Genomic DNA, 12,147 nt, shown 5'->3' with positions numbered 1-12,147 from the left:
GAAAGTGTTAGTCGCTCAGTAATGGCCAACTCTTTGCAACCCCATGGACTGTAGCCCTTGGGTCTCCTCTGTCCATGGAATTCTCCAGGCAAGAATACTGGAGTGGGTTGATGTTTCCTTCTCCAGGGGATCTTCCCAACCCAGGGATCAAATCCAGGTCTTCTGCATTGCAGGCAGAATCTTTACCATCTGAGCCACCAGGGAAGCCAGGTGCTCAATAAACATGGGTTGAATGGATGAGAGGTTGGGAAATCTCAACAGGACCCTCCCTGCACTGATGAGCAGATCAATGGATGGGGGCTGCTGACTGCAAATTACAGGATAAGAAATGTTTTCTGTATCATTTCTGGGCTGACGAGCAAGCCCAGGTGTATCCAGTCTCAGGATGGATCTTCATCAGGTCTGACTTCTGGAACCCAAACCTCAGGACCTAGGCAGAAGGCCCTTTGCACTCTTCAGAGCTAGAATTTATTATGGAAGAGGATAGGATGTCCATAGAACCTGTGGTACAAGTTTTGGGGGCATTAGAAGCCCCATTGTAAGGGAGACTTAAAGTCTGCAAGTGTGTTATTTCCCTCTAATCATCAGTGGCTGCTGGAGGGCGCTCAAATCTAGTTCATGGAAGGTTGGCTGGACTCAAAGTTGGTTGAGTTCATGAGCAATATCCTGTTCTGTAAGTAGAAGAGGCAGAATCAGTCACCAAGTGTTTGCCCCCAACTCCCCAGCTCCACACTGAAGGGGTCTCTCATCCTTCCATGCTGACCAAGGCCCAGTGCTGGGGACATTTGCACTGAAACTCTTAAAATGATATCTAATCACTTCTTGTGTCTTTCATTCACAGTGAGTTCCCTGAAGGCAGGGACTTTATCTGTTTATCTGCAACTGGGGCTCAGATGGGCCCAGGTAGGGGGGGTCAGTGCTCCCTAAAGGATTGAGTGGAGATCCTGGGGGAAGCTCTGGAGGTTTGATGGGGTACAGTCTGATTGGTAGGGGTGCCCTCCACTGTCCCACCTCATTTGGGGACAGTGATGGTCACGGTCACTCATTCACCTCCGAGTGTTCTCAGAGCACATGCAGACACCCCTCAGAAGGCCTCCATGGGTGTTGAAGCAGGGGCAGCTCTCTTGTCCATTTGCCTATCTTCAGTCCTCCCCACCAAATGGACACAGGTGCTCACTTACCCATGAGGCTTTTCAACAGTTTCACATCCAGCTGCCTGAGTATCTCATCAATCAGAGGACATACCTGGGCCACCAGGACAGAAAGAAGGGTCAGATCCAGGACTGGAAGAAGAAAACTGGAGGGCCTGTGGCTGGGAGCCATGGGATTTCAACAAGGAACCATGGCAAGAGTGGCTTCCCTGTATTGAGTGCCAACTATTTGCCAGGAGCCATACACCACACTACTCTGCTTTGTCCCCCTGAATCTCTGTGACTTTCTGTGAAATAGAGAATGTGATGGTTCCCATGCTACAGATGGGGAAACTGAGGTTCAGGGAGGCTAAGTCACTTGCCTAAAGACACAGCTGGTAGATGGCAAAACTGAACATTTTAATGGAGATTTCCCAGGTTCTAAAGACCCATTTCTTCAATGAAATGCCAATATATATGCCCTGACCCGCAGACTCAAGGATGCCCAAGGTGAAAACCCTTTTTCCCAAACTTACCTGACTTTCTATCAGATGTGGGATAACTTTTTCCAGGTTGTCTCTGAAGTTGCGGAGAAAAGGATTCACCTTTGGTGGGATAGCTCTAGAAAGAGAGGTGGGTGTATCGCACAGAACAGATAAATATAGGAAACACTAATGTCAAGGGCTGTGTATGGAGAACATCTCACACAGCCATTGACTCCTCAGCCAGCTCTGCATGAGAGGTGTCACTGTAAGCAATAATCAAAGGGCGAAGTGATGTGCCTTGCCCAAGGTCACACAGCTAGTTAAGCGCTGATTGGATTAGAACCGGATCAGTAGCCACACCCCACAGTCCTCTTTGTGGATGTCTGACATGATCTAGGCATTCAGTGAATATCTGATGAATAAATGAATGGACATACAAACAGTGAGGACCTAGTTGCTTTCAGGCATCTGGAATTATGGAGAGAAATCAGACATGGATCTTGCCCTTGAGGGACTCACTAGTCTTGGGATTCACTCACTTGGTCAGCCAGCCTAGAGATCTTCATTTAGATCTGCTTTTTTCTATCTCATTCACTACTGTACCCCTAGCATTAAGTGCATCGTGCCTAGCACACAGTAGGCTCTCATTAAGTATCTGTCGACTGGCTGAGTGATGAGGAGGAGCTTTAAAGGAGAAGGGAGGGGCACATAGGCCTAAGGACCAGCATGTGCAAAGGCACAGTGGCATGGAAATACATCATGCTGGTGGAGGGAGTCCTCAGAGAGGCTTGAGGGCAAAGGGCTGCAGAGAGGGGCATGGGACAGGACAAGCAGGGCCTTGGGTGACATCCAGGAGTTTGCTCTCTATCCAGAGGGTGTTGGAGGACCGCTGCGGGGTTTGAAGCAGAGGCGGGGCAGGGAGTGGACAAGACCAGATTTCTGGGCTGGGGGAGAACAAAGACCAGAAAATCCCCGTGCTGCAGGGGGAGAATGGAGTGAAGGCAGTGAGGTCTGAGTCAGGGAAAGCCGGAGGAGGTTCAGAAAGTGGACTATGAGCCTGGCCAGTGGGTGTGGAGATGGAGAGACAGGGAGCAGGTGAGGGCTGCCAGGAGGTCACTGATGGGACCTGGTGAAGATGGCCTGTGGGGAGGGCGAGGAAGAGTCTGGCTTCTGGGAGGCTGGCAGGGCCATCCCCAGAATGGGAATGCAGGAGGAAGAGGTCTGGGGGAAAGCATGAGGTCAGTCTAGGGCTTTTCCAGGAGGTGGTGGAGACGTGCGACCGAAGCCAGTGCTGGTCGGGAAGGGGCCCAGCCCTGGGAAGGGGTGCCTGGGATCTTACTCAGTGAGGAAGGTCGTGTGGACACTCCTGGGCTCCACGTGGCATTTGCCTATCACCAGATCCCTCCGGCCAAACTCATCTTTCTCCAGCCAGAACTCCACAGAGAGGTTCATGCGTTCGTGTGTCTTTATGATATGGTTATTGAAGGGCCTGGGGATGAGAGAGAGGAGGAGGGGAAAGGGCAGGAGACAGAGAAAGAGTAGAAGGAGGAGAAAGCAGCCAACATGGAGAGTGGCTGTTTTGCGAAACCAGCCCTGTGGGGCTCCACGGTGCCTGGATATTAAATTCTGTTGTCAGTGGTTAAGGAGAAAAATGTTACTAGCCTAGGTGGCTTCCATAGATCCTTTTAAATAGACTAGATTAGGGGGCCTTTGGGCTTCCCTGGTTGCTCAGATGGTAAAACAATCTGCCCGCAAGCCAAGAGACCCGGGTTCAATTCCTGCATTGGGAGGATCCCCTAGAGAAAGGAATGGCAACCCACTCCAGTATTCTTGCTTGGGAAATCCCATGGACAGAGGAGCCTGGCAGGCTACAGTCTATGGGGTGGCAAAGAGTCAGACACGACTGAGTGACTAACATTTTCTGGGAGGGGGCCTCTGGAAATAAAAAAATGGAGATTTAATTTTATTCTAAAGATCTTTATCACTTAGTGGAGCCCTCCATTTCCTTGGGAGCAGCAAGTGTTAAAGGACAGTTTAAACAGGCAGAGGGAAGGGTGATGAGATCATTAAAGTGTTTCTCTCTCTCTCTTTTTTTTTTCACTTTACAATATTGTATTGGTTTTGCCATACATCAACATGAATCCGCCATGGGTATACACGTGTTCCCCATCCTGAACCCCCCTCCCATCTCCCTCCCCGTACCATCTCTCTGGGTCATCCAGTGCACCATTTTAAAGATTGTTGTAGGGAACTCACATAGGTTTAAATGAGCAAATGACCTGTCTCCACTTATCAGTGATCGCCATCCACATTTCAGCTGAAGAAACCAAGGCTCAGAGAGGTGAAGTGACTTGCCTGAGGTTACACAGCAAGTGAGTTTGGAAACCAGGATTTGAAACCAGGCTGGGGCAGAAAGATCTGGGTTCCCCAAATGGCCAAAATCTGCCTGCCCCCACTCCCGGCTTCCCAATGAAGAGGAACAATGCCCTTTAGACCCTGCTTCTGTATGACTCACAGTCTCAAGTCAATGTCAAATCCAAGTAAGATGTTTGCTGTGAACCACTCCTTATGGAAAGACATCCGGATCCCACCATAGTCCAGCTGAGCGTTGGTAATGTTGGCACTGCACAAGGAAGGAGAAAAAGGCCCCCACCAATGCTGAAGGATCTCAGACCTCAAGACCTTGGGTTGACAGACAAGGCTGGCAGTTGTGTTTGGAGTCAGATCCTTTTACAGATGTTCTGCTGGCAAGAGCTCCCGGTAGGAGTCCTGGGCTGCAAGCTGACCCCAAGCACCCCTAAAAGCTCCATACAGCTGTCTCGTGAAACCCACAGCCAACTGCAGACCCAGCCACTGGGCTTGTTCTCAGAGCCAGCCTAATACTCTCAGAGGATGACTGTCATAGGAATGAATGAAGGGAAGTGAGTGTGGCCTCATACATCAAGGCGATGAGCCCTGGCGCTCATTAAAATGGAGGGAATGAGGGATTCAGATCACAGAGAAGGCAGGTCAAGGGCACAGCAGTTGAATACCCTTGAGACCTGCATCCATTGAGAGGAAGGAGGGAAAAGTGAAGGTGAAAGAGGCCCAGTTCTGCGAGACTAATTATACCAACGGCCATGCAGTTGTATAATTAGTGGTTATGCAGTGGCTATGAGTGCAGTGGGGGAAGCCCCTAACAACTCTAGGAGGCAGGGGTCATTATGCCCATTTCACTGATGGGACTCAAGGCTGAAGCTCGGGGAGCTCAAATGCCTTGCCCAGGGTCACACAGCTTTCAAGCAATACAGTGGGGTTCAAATGTCTGACTCTAGCCCTGGATTCCTATGGCATCCCAGATGTTATCTGGGCTGTGCTCTGGGTACCTATGTCATAGATGAGATCAGAGTGGTCCAACAATTTCCCCAAAGTTGGTGGCAGTGCCAGGATGTAAGTGAGGACACTTTTGCTCCTGAAACCTCTGCCTTTAATGACTATGCTGTGCTGCGTTCCCCAGTGACTCCCCCCAACTCATCTTCCCTCCTTCCTTCTTCACAGGGCTTGCACCTCCAGGCCTCAGCTCTGCCCTCTAACACAGAGCCTTGTAAGGAATCCCAGGGCCAGGGATGGTGTTCAGGATCTCACCTGCCTTCTTGATGGTGATGATGGCTCATGCTGCTGATTAGCCAGCCCACCATCCCCGGGGCCATCTGCCCAGAGGCATTCAGACTGTCCAGGAGGTGAATGTTCTGGATTCGGCCCTCTGTATTGTGCTTCGTGAGGCCCTGGGCAATAACTAGAAATAGACATGGGACCAGTGACATTGCATGATGCCCTGGCAAAGGTTGGGGGGGGCAGGTGTTGGAGCCAGGAGGCCCAGGTTGCAGGCTGCAGCACCCACTTCTTGCCGAGTGATCTACTGGGGGGCTTCCCTGGTGGCTCAGATGGTAAAGGAATCTGCCCACAATGCAGGAGACCCAGGTTTGATCCCTTGGAGGAAGATCCCCTGGAAATGCAACCCACTCCAGCATCCAGTACTCTTGCCCGGAGAATTCCATGGACAGAGGAGACTGGTGGGCTACAGTCCATGGGTTACAAAGAGTCCCTGGTTCCATGGAAGACTCTTACACAACTTTATAAAAAGGTATTATGAAAGTAAATGGGAAAAGAAGATGCAAAATTCATTTTTGAGGCTAGTACAACTTGCATCAAGAAGAGTACAAGACTGATGACCTTGAGAGGTGGGGTGGAGTGGTGTGAGGGAAGCTCAGGAGGGAAGGAACACACGTATACTTATAGCTGATTCACGCTGTCGTACAGCAGAAACCAACACAACACTGCAAAGCAAGTACCCTTCAATTAAAAATGAAAAATTAGAAAAAAGAACAGTACAAGGGAAGTTATGTATCAATTTTATTTTTGAAAAATTTGCTAAGATCCTAAATAAATGACTAGCTAACAAACCTAATAGTATATTATAAAAATCACATGACATTACAAAATATAAATTTTGGTTTGATACATTGTAGGTACATTATAGTATACTACAAAAAAAATATTATAAAATAGTAGCTTGTAAAGATATAATTCAGTTCAGTTCAGTTCAGTCGCTCAGTCGTGTCCGACTCTGTGACCCCATGAATCGCAGCATGCCAGGCCTCTGGGTCCATCACCATCTCCCGGAGTTCACCCAAACTCACATCCATCGAGTCGGTGATGCCATCCAGCCATCTCATCCTCTGTTGTTCCCTCTTCCTCCTGCCCCCAATCCCTCCCAGCATCAGAGTCTTTTCCAATGAGTCAACTCTTTGCATGAGGTGGCCAAAGTACTGGAGCTTCAGCTTTAGCATCATTCCTTCCAAAGAACACCCGGGGTTGATTCTCCTTTAGAATGGACTGGTTGGATCTCCTTGCAGTCCAAGGGACTCTCAAGAGTCTTCTCCAACACCACAGTTCAGAAGCATAAATTCTTTGGCTCTCAGCTTTCTTCATAGTCCAACTCTCACATCCATACATGACCACTGGAAAAACCATAGCCTTGACTAGATGGACCTTTGTTGGCAAAGTAATGTCTCTGCTTTTCAATATGCTATCTAGGTTGGTCATAACTTTTCTTCCAAGGAGTAAGCGTCTTTTAATTTCATGGCTGCAGTCACCACCTGCAGTGATTCTGGAGCCCCCCAAAATAAAGTCTGACACTGTTTCCACTGTTTCCCCATCTATCTGCCATGAAGTGATGGGGCCAGATGCCATGATCTTCGTTTTCTGAATGTTGAACTTTAAGCCAACTTTTTCACTCTCCTCTTTCACTTTCATCAATAGATTTTTTTTTTTTTTTAGTTCCTCTTCACTTTCTGCCATAAGGGTGGTGTCATCTGCATATCTGAGGTTATTGATATTTCTCCCGGCAACCTTGATTCCAGCTTGTGCTTCTTCCAGCCCAGTGTTTCTCATGATGTACTCTGCATATAAGTTAAATAAGCAGGGTGACAATATACAGCCTTGACATACTCCTTTTTCTATTTGGAACCAGTCTGTTGTTCCAGGTCCAGTTCTAACTGTTGCTTCCTGGCCTGCATCTAGGTTTCTCAAGAGGCAGGTCAGGTGGTCTGGTATTCCCATCCCTTTCAGAATTTTTCAACAGTTTATTGTGATCCACACAGTCAAAGGCTTTGGCATAGTCAATAAAGCAGAAATAGATGTTTTTCTGGAACTCCTTTGCTTTTTCCATGATCCAGCGGATGTTGGCAGTTTGATCTCTGGTTCCTCTGCCTTTTCTAAAACCAACTTGAACATCAGGGAGTTCACGGTTCACGTATTGCTGAAGCCTGGCTTGGAGAATTTTGAGCATTACTTTACTAGTGTGTGAGATGAGTGCAATTGTGTGGTAGTTTGAGCATTCTTTGGCATTGCCTTTTTTTGGGATTGGAATGAAAACTGACCTTTTCCAGTCCTGTGGCCACTGCTGAGTTTTCCAAATTTGCTGGCATATTGAGTGCAGCACTTTCACAGTATCATCTTTCAGGATTTGAAATAGCTCAACTGGAATTCCATCACCTCCACTAGATATAATTATAGTACATTATAAAATATTTATTTTAGAGATGCTAGGATGGGTTTAACATAAGAAAATCTGTTAATATAATTTATCATATTAACATAATCAATATTAAAGTGGTAATTTTTAGGTGCAGAAAAGCACTTGTTAAAGGCTAATATGGATTTATGATTAAGAAAAATTTAGGAAACTAGGAATATAAGGGGACTTCTTTAACAAAATAAAAACTATATTCCAAAAATACAGAAAATATACTTAGTGAATAATTCTAGATATATTCTCAACCCTATAGGAGACCGTGGCTATACTGCAAAATAAGAAAAAGGCACACGAACTATAAGGTCTAGAAGAAAATAGAAAAGACTGTCACTATTTGCAGATGATGTTATACTCTGGACAGAAAATTGAACAGAATAAATAAGACAAATTATTAGAACTAATCAACCATAAGACTTTGGGGTAGCAGATTAATTTTCAAAAATCAACAACTCTCCTCTCATCTGTAGCAGCAATACCAACTAGAAAACATAATAGAAAATCAGGCAATATTTACTGAGGCAACAAAACTCACAAAATCTCTAGGAATCAATTTTACAAAGCATGCTCAAAGCATTTACTGAACTTTAAAATTCTATTAAGGGTTATAAAATAAAATCTGAATAGATGAAAAGGTATACTAAGTTTGCAATTGGATAATGTAATATTGCAAAAATATCATTAAATTCATAAACAAATTCAATGAAATCCTAATTAAATTTCCAGAAGATTACTTTTTCTTTTTCAATGAACTAAACCCAGTCTAAAATTCATTTGGAAGAAGAAAGTTCTATCAGATGAAATGGCATTTTACAAAGATGTAGTCCCATGGATGGAGGAGCCTGGTAGGGTGCAGTCCATGGGGTCGCTAAGAGTTGGACACGACTGAGCGACTTCACTTTCACTTTTCACTTTCATGCATTGGAGAAGGAAATGGCAACCCGCTCCAGTGTTCTTGCCTGGAGAATCCCAGGGATGGGGTAGCCTGATGGGCTGCCATCTATGGGGTTGCACCGAGTCGGACACGACTGAAGCGACTTAGCAGCAGCAGCAGCAGCAGTGTTTAAAATACTATGTTCTTGGTATGGAAACAGTTACACAGAAACAGAACACAGAACTCAAAAGGGAATCCATGTGTTTGGAAATTTAATCATTTAGTAGATGAGTTGAGAAAATGGACTCAAATGGAGAGAAGTGAAGTTGAATCTCTAACTTACGTATATAAATATACATATAGACAGCCTCCAAATGAATTAAAATGTTACATCTAAGTTTGAAAATATTCCTGTTCAATGAAGCATCTACCCACAAAGTTAACAGGTGACAGTTTGGGAGAAATGTTGGCAGTGCTTAGACTGACAAGGGACTAACATCAAATAAATTAACATCTCCTCAAATCAAAGAGAATTAAACAAATGGAAAGCAAATAGAAAAATGGGGAAAGGGTAAGAACAGGGAATTCAAAGAAGTTAAAATGGCTAAAAAAATTAAGATGTGATGCTCAGGACCTCCCTGGTGGTCCAATGGTTAAGAATTCACTGGCTAAGGACCCATATACTGCAGAGCAGCTAAGCCCACGCACCACAGCTACTGAGTCCACGCTCTAGAGCTGCAACTATTGAGCTGACGGGCTGCAGCTACTGAAGCCTGCATGCCTGGAGCCCGTGCTCCGCAGCAAGAGAAGCCAGGCAATGAGAAGCCAGTGCACTGCAATGGAGAGTAGCCCCTACTTGTGGAAACTAGAGAAAGCAATGAAGACCCAGTGCAGTCATAAATAAATAAAGAAAATTTTTAAAAAAGATATGATGCTCAAAGTTCCTACTAATCAGATAGTCAAGCTAAAACAATTAGATATTGCTCACAACAACAGCAAGAAAAACCAGACTAGCAGACATTTAGAAAGATGACATTATGTACTGAATTGCACTACCCCTCCCCAAATGAACATATCGAAGCCTCAGACTCCAAATTTGACGCTATTTGGAGATGAAGCCTTGAGGGAGGAGTTAAGCTTAAACCAGGTCATAAGGGTGGGGCCTTAATCCAATGGGACTGGTGTCCTTATAAGAAGAAGAAGAGATGCCAGAGTACACTCACTCACTCACTCTCTGTGTGCACACAGAGGAAAGGCTCGGTGAAGACACAGTGTTCTCACAGTGTTCTCCTGGCTGTCTGCAAGCCAGGAAGAGAGGTTTCACCAGAAACCAACCCTGGCAACTTGAACTTGCAGCCTCCAGAGATGTGAGACAATAAATGTCTGTTGTTCAAGCATCCTGGTCTGTAGCATCTCGCTATGGCAGCCCACGGAGACTGGTTCAGGTGGGCTTTCTCCAGTGCTGGGAAACATGGGGACAGAGGTGTGCTTGTTTGTTACTGGAATGGGTGTAATCATTCTAGAGAGCAGCCTAGCAGTCTTTAGTTAAATTCAGTTTGCATCTGCTGTAGAGCCCAGCCGTCTCCCTTTAGGATACACCCCAGAGAAATTCTCCCACAGGTTCTAAAAGGAACACATATGAGAATGTTCATCACCGTGCAGTTTATACTAGCAGGGAGTTGGAGACAACTCAAGTGTTCATCCCTAGGGACATGGACAAGTGGTTGTGAAGTGGATGAATTTCATAAACTTTTCTGCATTAATATGAAGCAACAGATGTCAACAGCATAATGTCCAGAAAAAACAGTAAAAAAAAAAAAATGAAGTCTTGTTTATTGGGTTGGCATCAACTTATTTATTGACATCATTAAGATGTCATGGAAGAATCTGAACAACCATTATGGCCAACTTATGTTTTACAAGGATATGGGTATTTTAAAACACATATATTAAACATACTGCATTACCTGCCAAGGAAGAGGGGAATAATAAGAGGTTGAGGGGAAAATAACATAAAATAATGTCCAGAAAAAACAGTACAATAAGAGGTTGAGGGGAAAACAACATAAAACACAAGAGGGGCCTTGCTATGGTGCCTGATAATGATGATGTGCTATGAACAGGCATATGATCAACTCAACCTCAATTTTTTGTACCTCGGGTCTATGAAAAAGAGAAGGAAAAGAGGGTAAGTGACTGATCCCAGCTCATCTAGCTGGGTAATGCTTTCCCACCCTCCCTGTGACAGCGGGCAGAGCATGAGGTTAGCTTACTTCTCGCCAGAGCTGATTTGCTGTCTGTGTGAGTCTTGGCCAGGCCAGGCTGGTGTGGCTTGTGTAGGGCTGAGGGCAAGGCCAGCAAGCCGAGGAGGACCAGGAGCCTCCAGACAGAATGCATCGTGGGTTCTGGGACCTGTGGGTATCAAGAAAGATCAGTTGATACACAGCTGGATGGCTGCAAGGGTGGCCACCGGGATGAATGGACTCATGGTTTTCGGTAGGAAGATGACACTGGAGTTAGCCCCCCAGCATGCTGTGGGGAGGCGTTGTGATGGGCTCTGGCAGCTGCCCCTGGGGCTTGCTCACATGGTGAGGGCAGCAGGCAGAGCACTGGGGTGAGGCCAGGGATCCAGAGGGAGGCTTGGTTGCTTGGAGACACCCAGTAGAGCCCACTGTTGGGTCATCCAGCAGGAGTCCTCTCCCAGACTCTGCACAGGCTAGGTGTTGGTGACTCTTCAGTGAATAAATGAATGAATGAATGGGTGAGGATGGCTAATCTCAGGCTTCCCAATTGGACTAGGATTTTCCTAAGGGCAGGATCACCTGTAATGTCTACCACCATTCTTGCTTGGTAGAAATTAAGTGCTGGTGATTGTTTATTGATGTAACCGAATGACTGAATACATGAAATAGTGAGATACATGAATAGTGGTTGGTCTCTGTTCAGTTCAGTTCAGTCACTCAGTCATGTACGACTCTTTGTGACCCCAGGGACTGCAGCAAGCCAAGCTTCCCTGTTCATCACCAACTCCCGGAGCTTACTCAAACTCATGTCCATTGAGTCGGTGATGCCATCCAACCATCTCATCCTCTGTCATCCCCTTCTCCTCCTGCCTTCAATCTTTCCCAGCATCAGGACATTTTCCAGTGAGTCAGTTCTTCACATCAGGTGGCCAAAGTATTGGAATTTCTGCTTCAGCATCAATCCTTCCAACGAATATTCAGGACTGATTTCCTTTAGGATGGACTGGTTGGATCTCTTTGCAGTCCAAGGGACTCTTAAGAGTTTTTCCCAACACCACAGTTCAAAAGCATCAATTCTTCAGCTTTCAGCTTCCTTTACAGTCCAACTCTAACATCCATACATGACTACTCTAAAAACCACAGCTTTGACTAGACAGACCTTTGTTTGTAAAGTAATGTCTCTGCTTTTCAATATGCTGTCTAGGTTGGTCATAGCTTTTCTTCCAAGGAGTAAGCATCTTTTAATTTCATGACTGCAGTCATCATCTGCAGTGATTTTGGAGCCCCCCAAAATAAAGTCTCTCACTGTTTCCATTGTTTCCCCATTTATTTACTATGAAGT

The 12,147-nt window shown here is 45.8% G+C and overlaps 1 protein-coding gene across 1 annotated transcript; it reads right to left on the bottom strand.

The window, feature by feature from the left end:
• On the bottom strand, positions 450 to 11,181 carry BPIFA3 (BPI fold containing family A member 3). Its single transcript, XM_005688458.1, has 8 exons — positions 11,148 to 11,181; positions 10,836 to 10,974; positions 5,240 to 5,390; positions 4,131 to 4,238; positions 2,955 to 3,104; positions 1,667 to 1,751; positions 1,182 to 1,245; positions 450 to 671 (listed from the first exon to the last, which is right to left on the bottom strand). The coding sequence occupies exons 2-8, from the start codon at positions 10,957 to 10,959 to the stop codon at positions 637 to 639; spliced, it is 717 nt and encodes a 238-aa protein (XP_005688515.1). The 5' UTR covers positions 10,960 to 10,974; positions 11,148 to 11,181; the 3' UTR covers positions 450 to 636.

The sequence above is a fragment of the Capra hircus genome, chromosome 13 (genome assembly GCF_001704415.2).
Source record: "Capra hircus breed San Clemente chromosome 13, ASM170441v1, whole genome shotgun sequence".
Taxonomy (NCBI): Eukaryota; Metazoa; Chordata; class Mammalia; order Artiodactyla; family Bovidae; genus Capra; species Capra hircus.
This window is presented reverse-complemented; position numbering and strand designations above follow the sequence as displayed.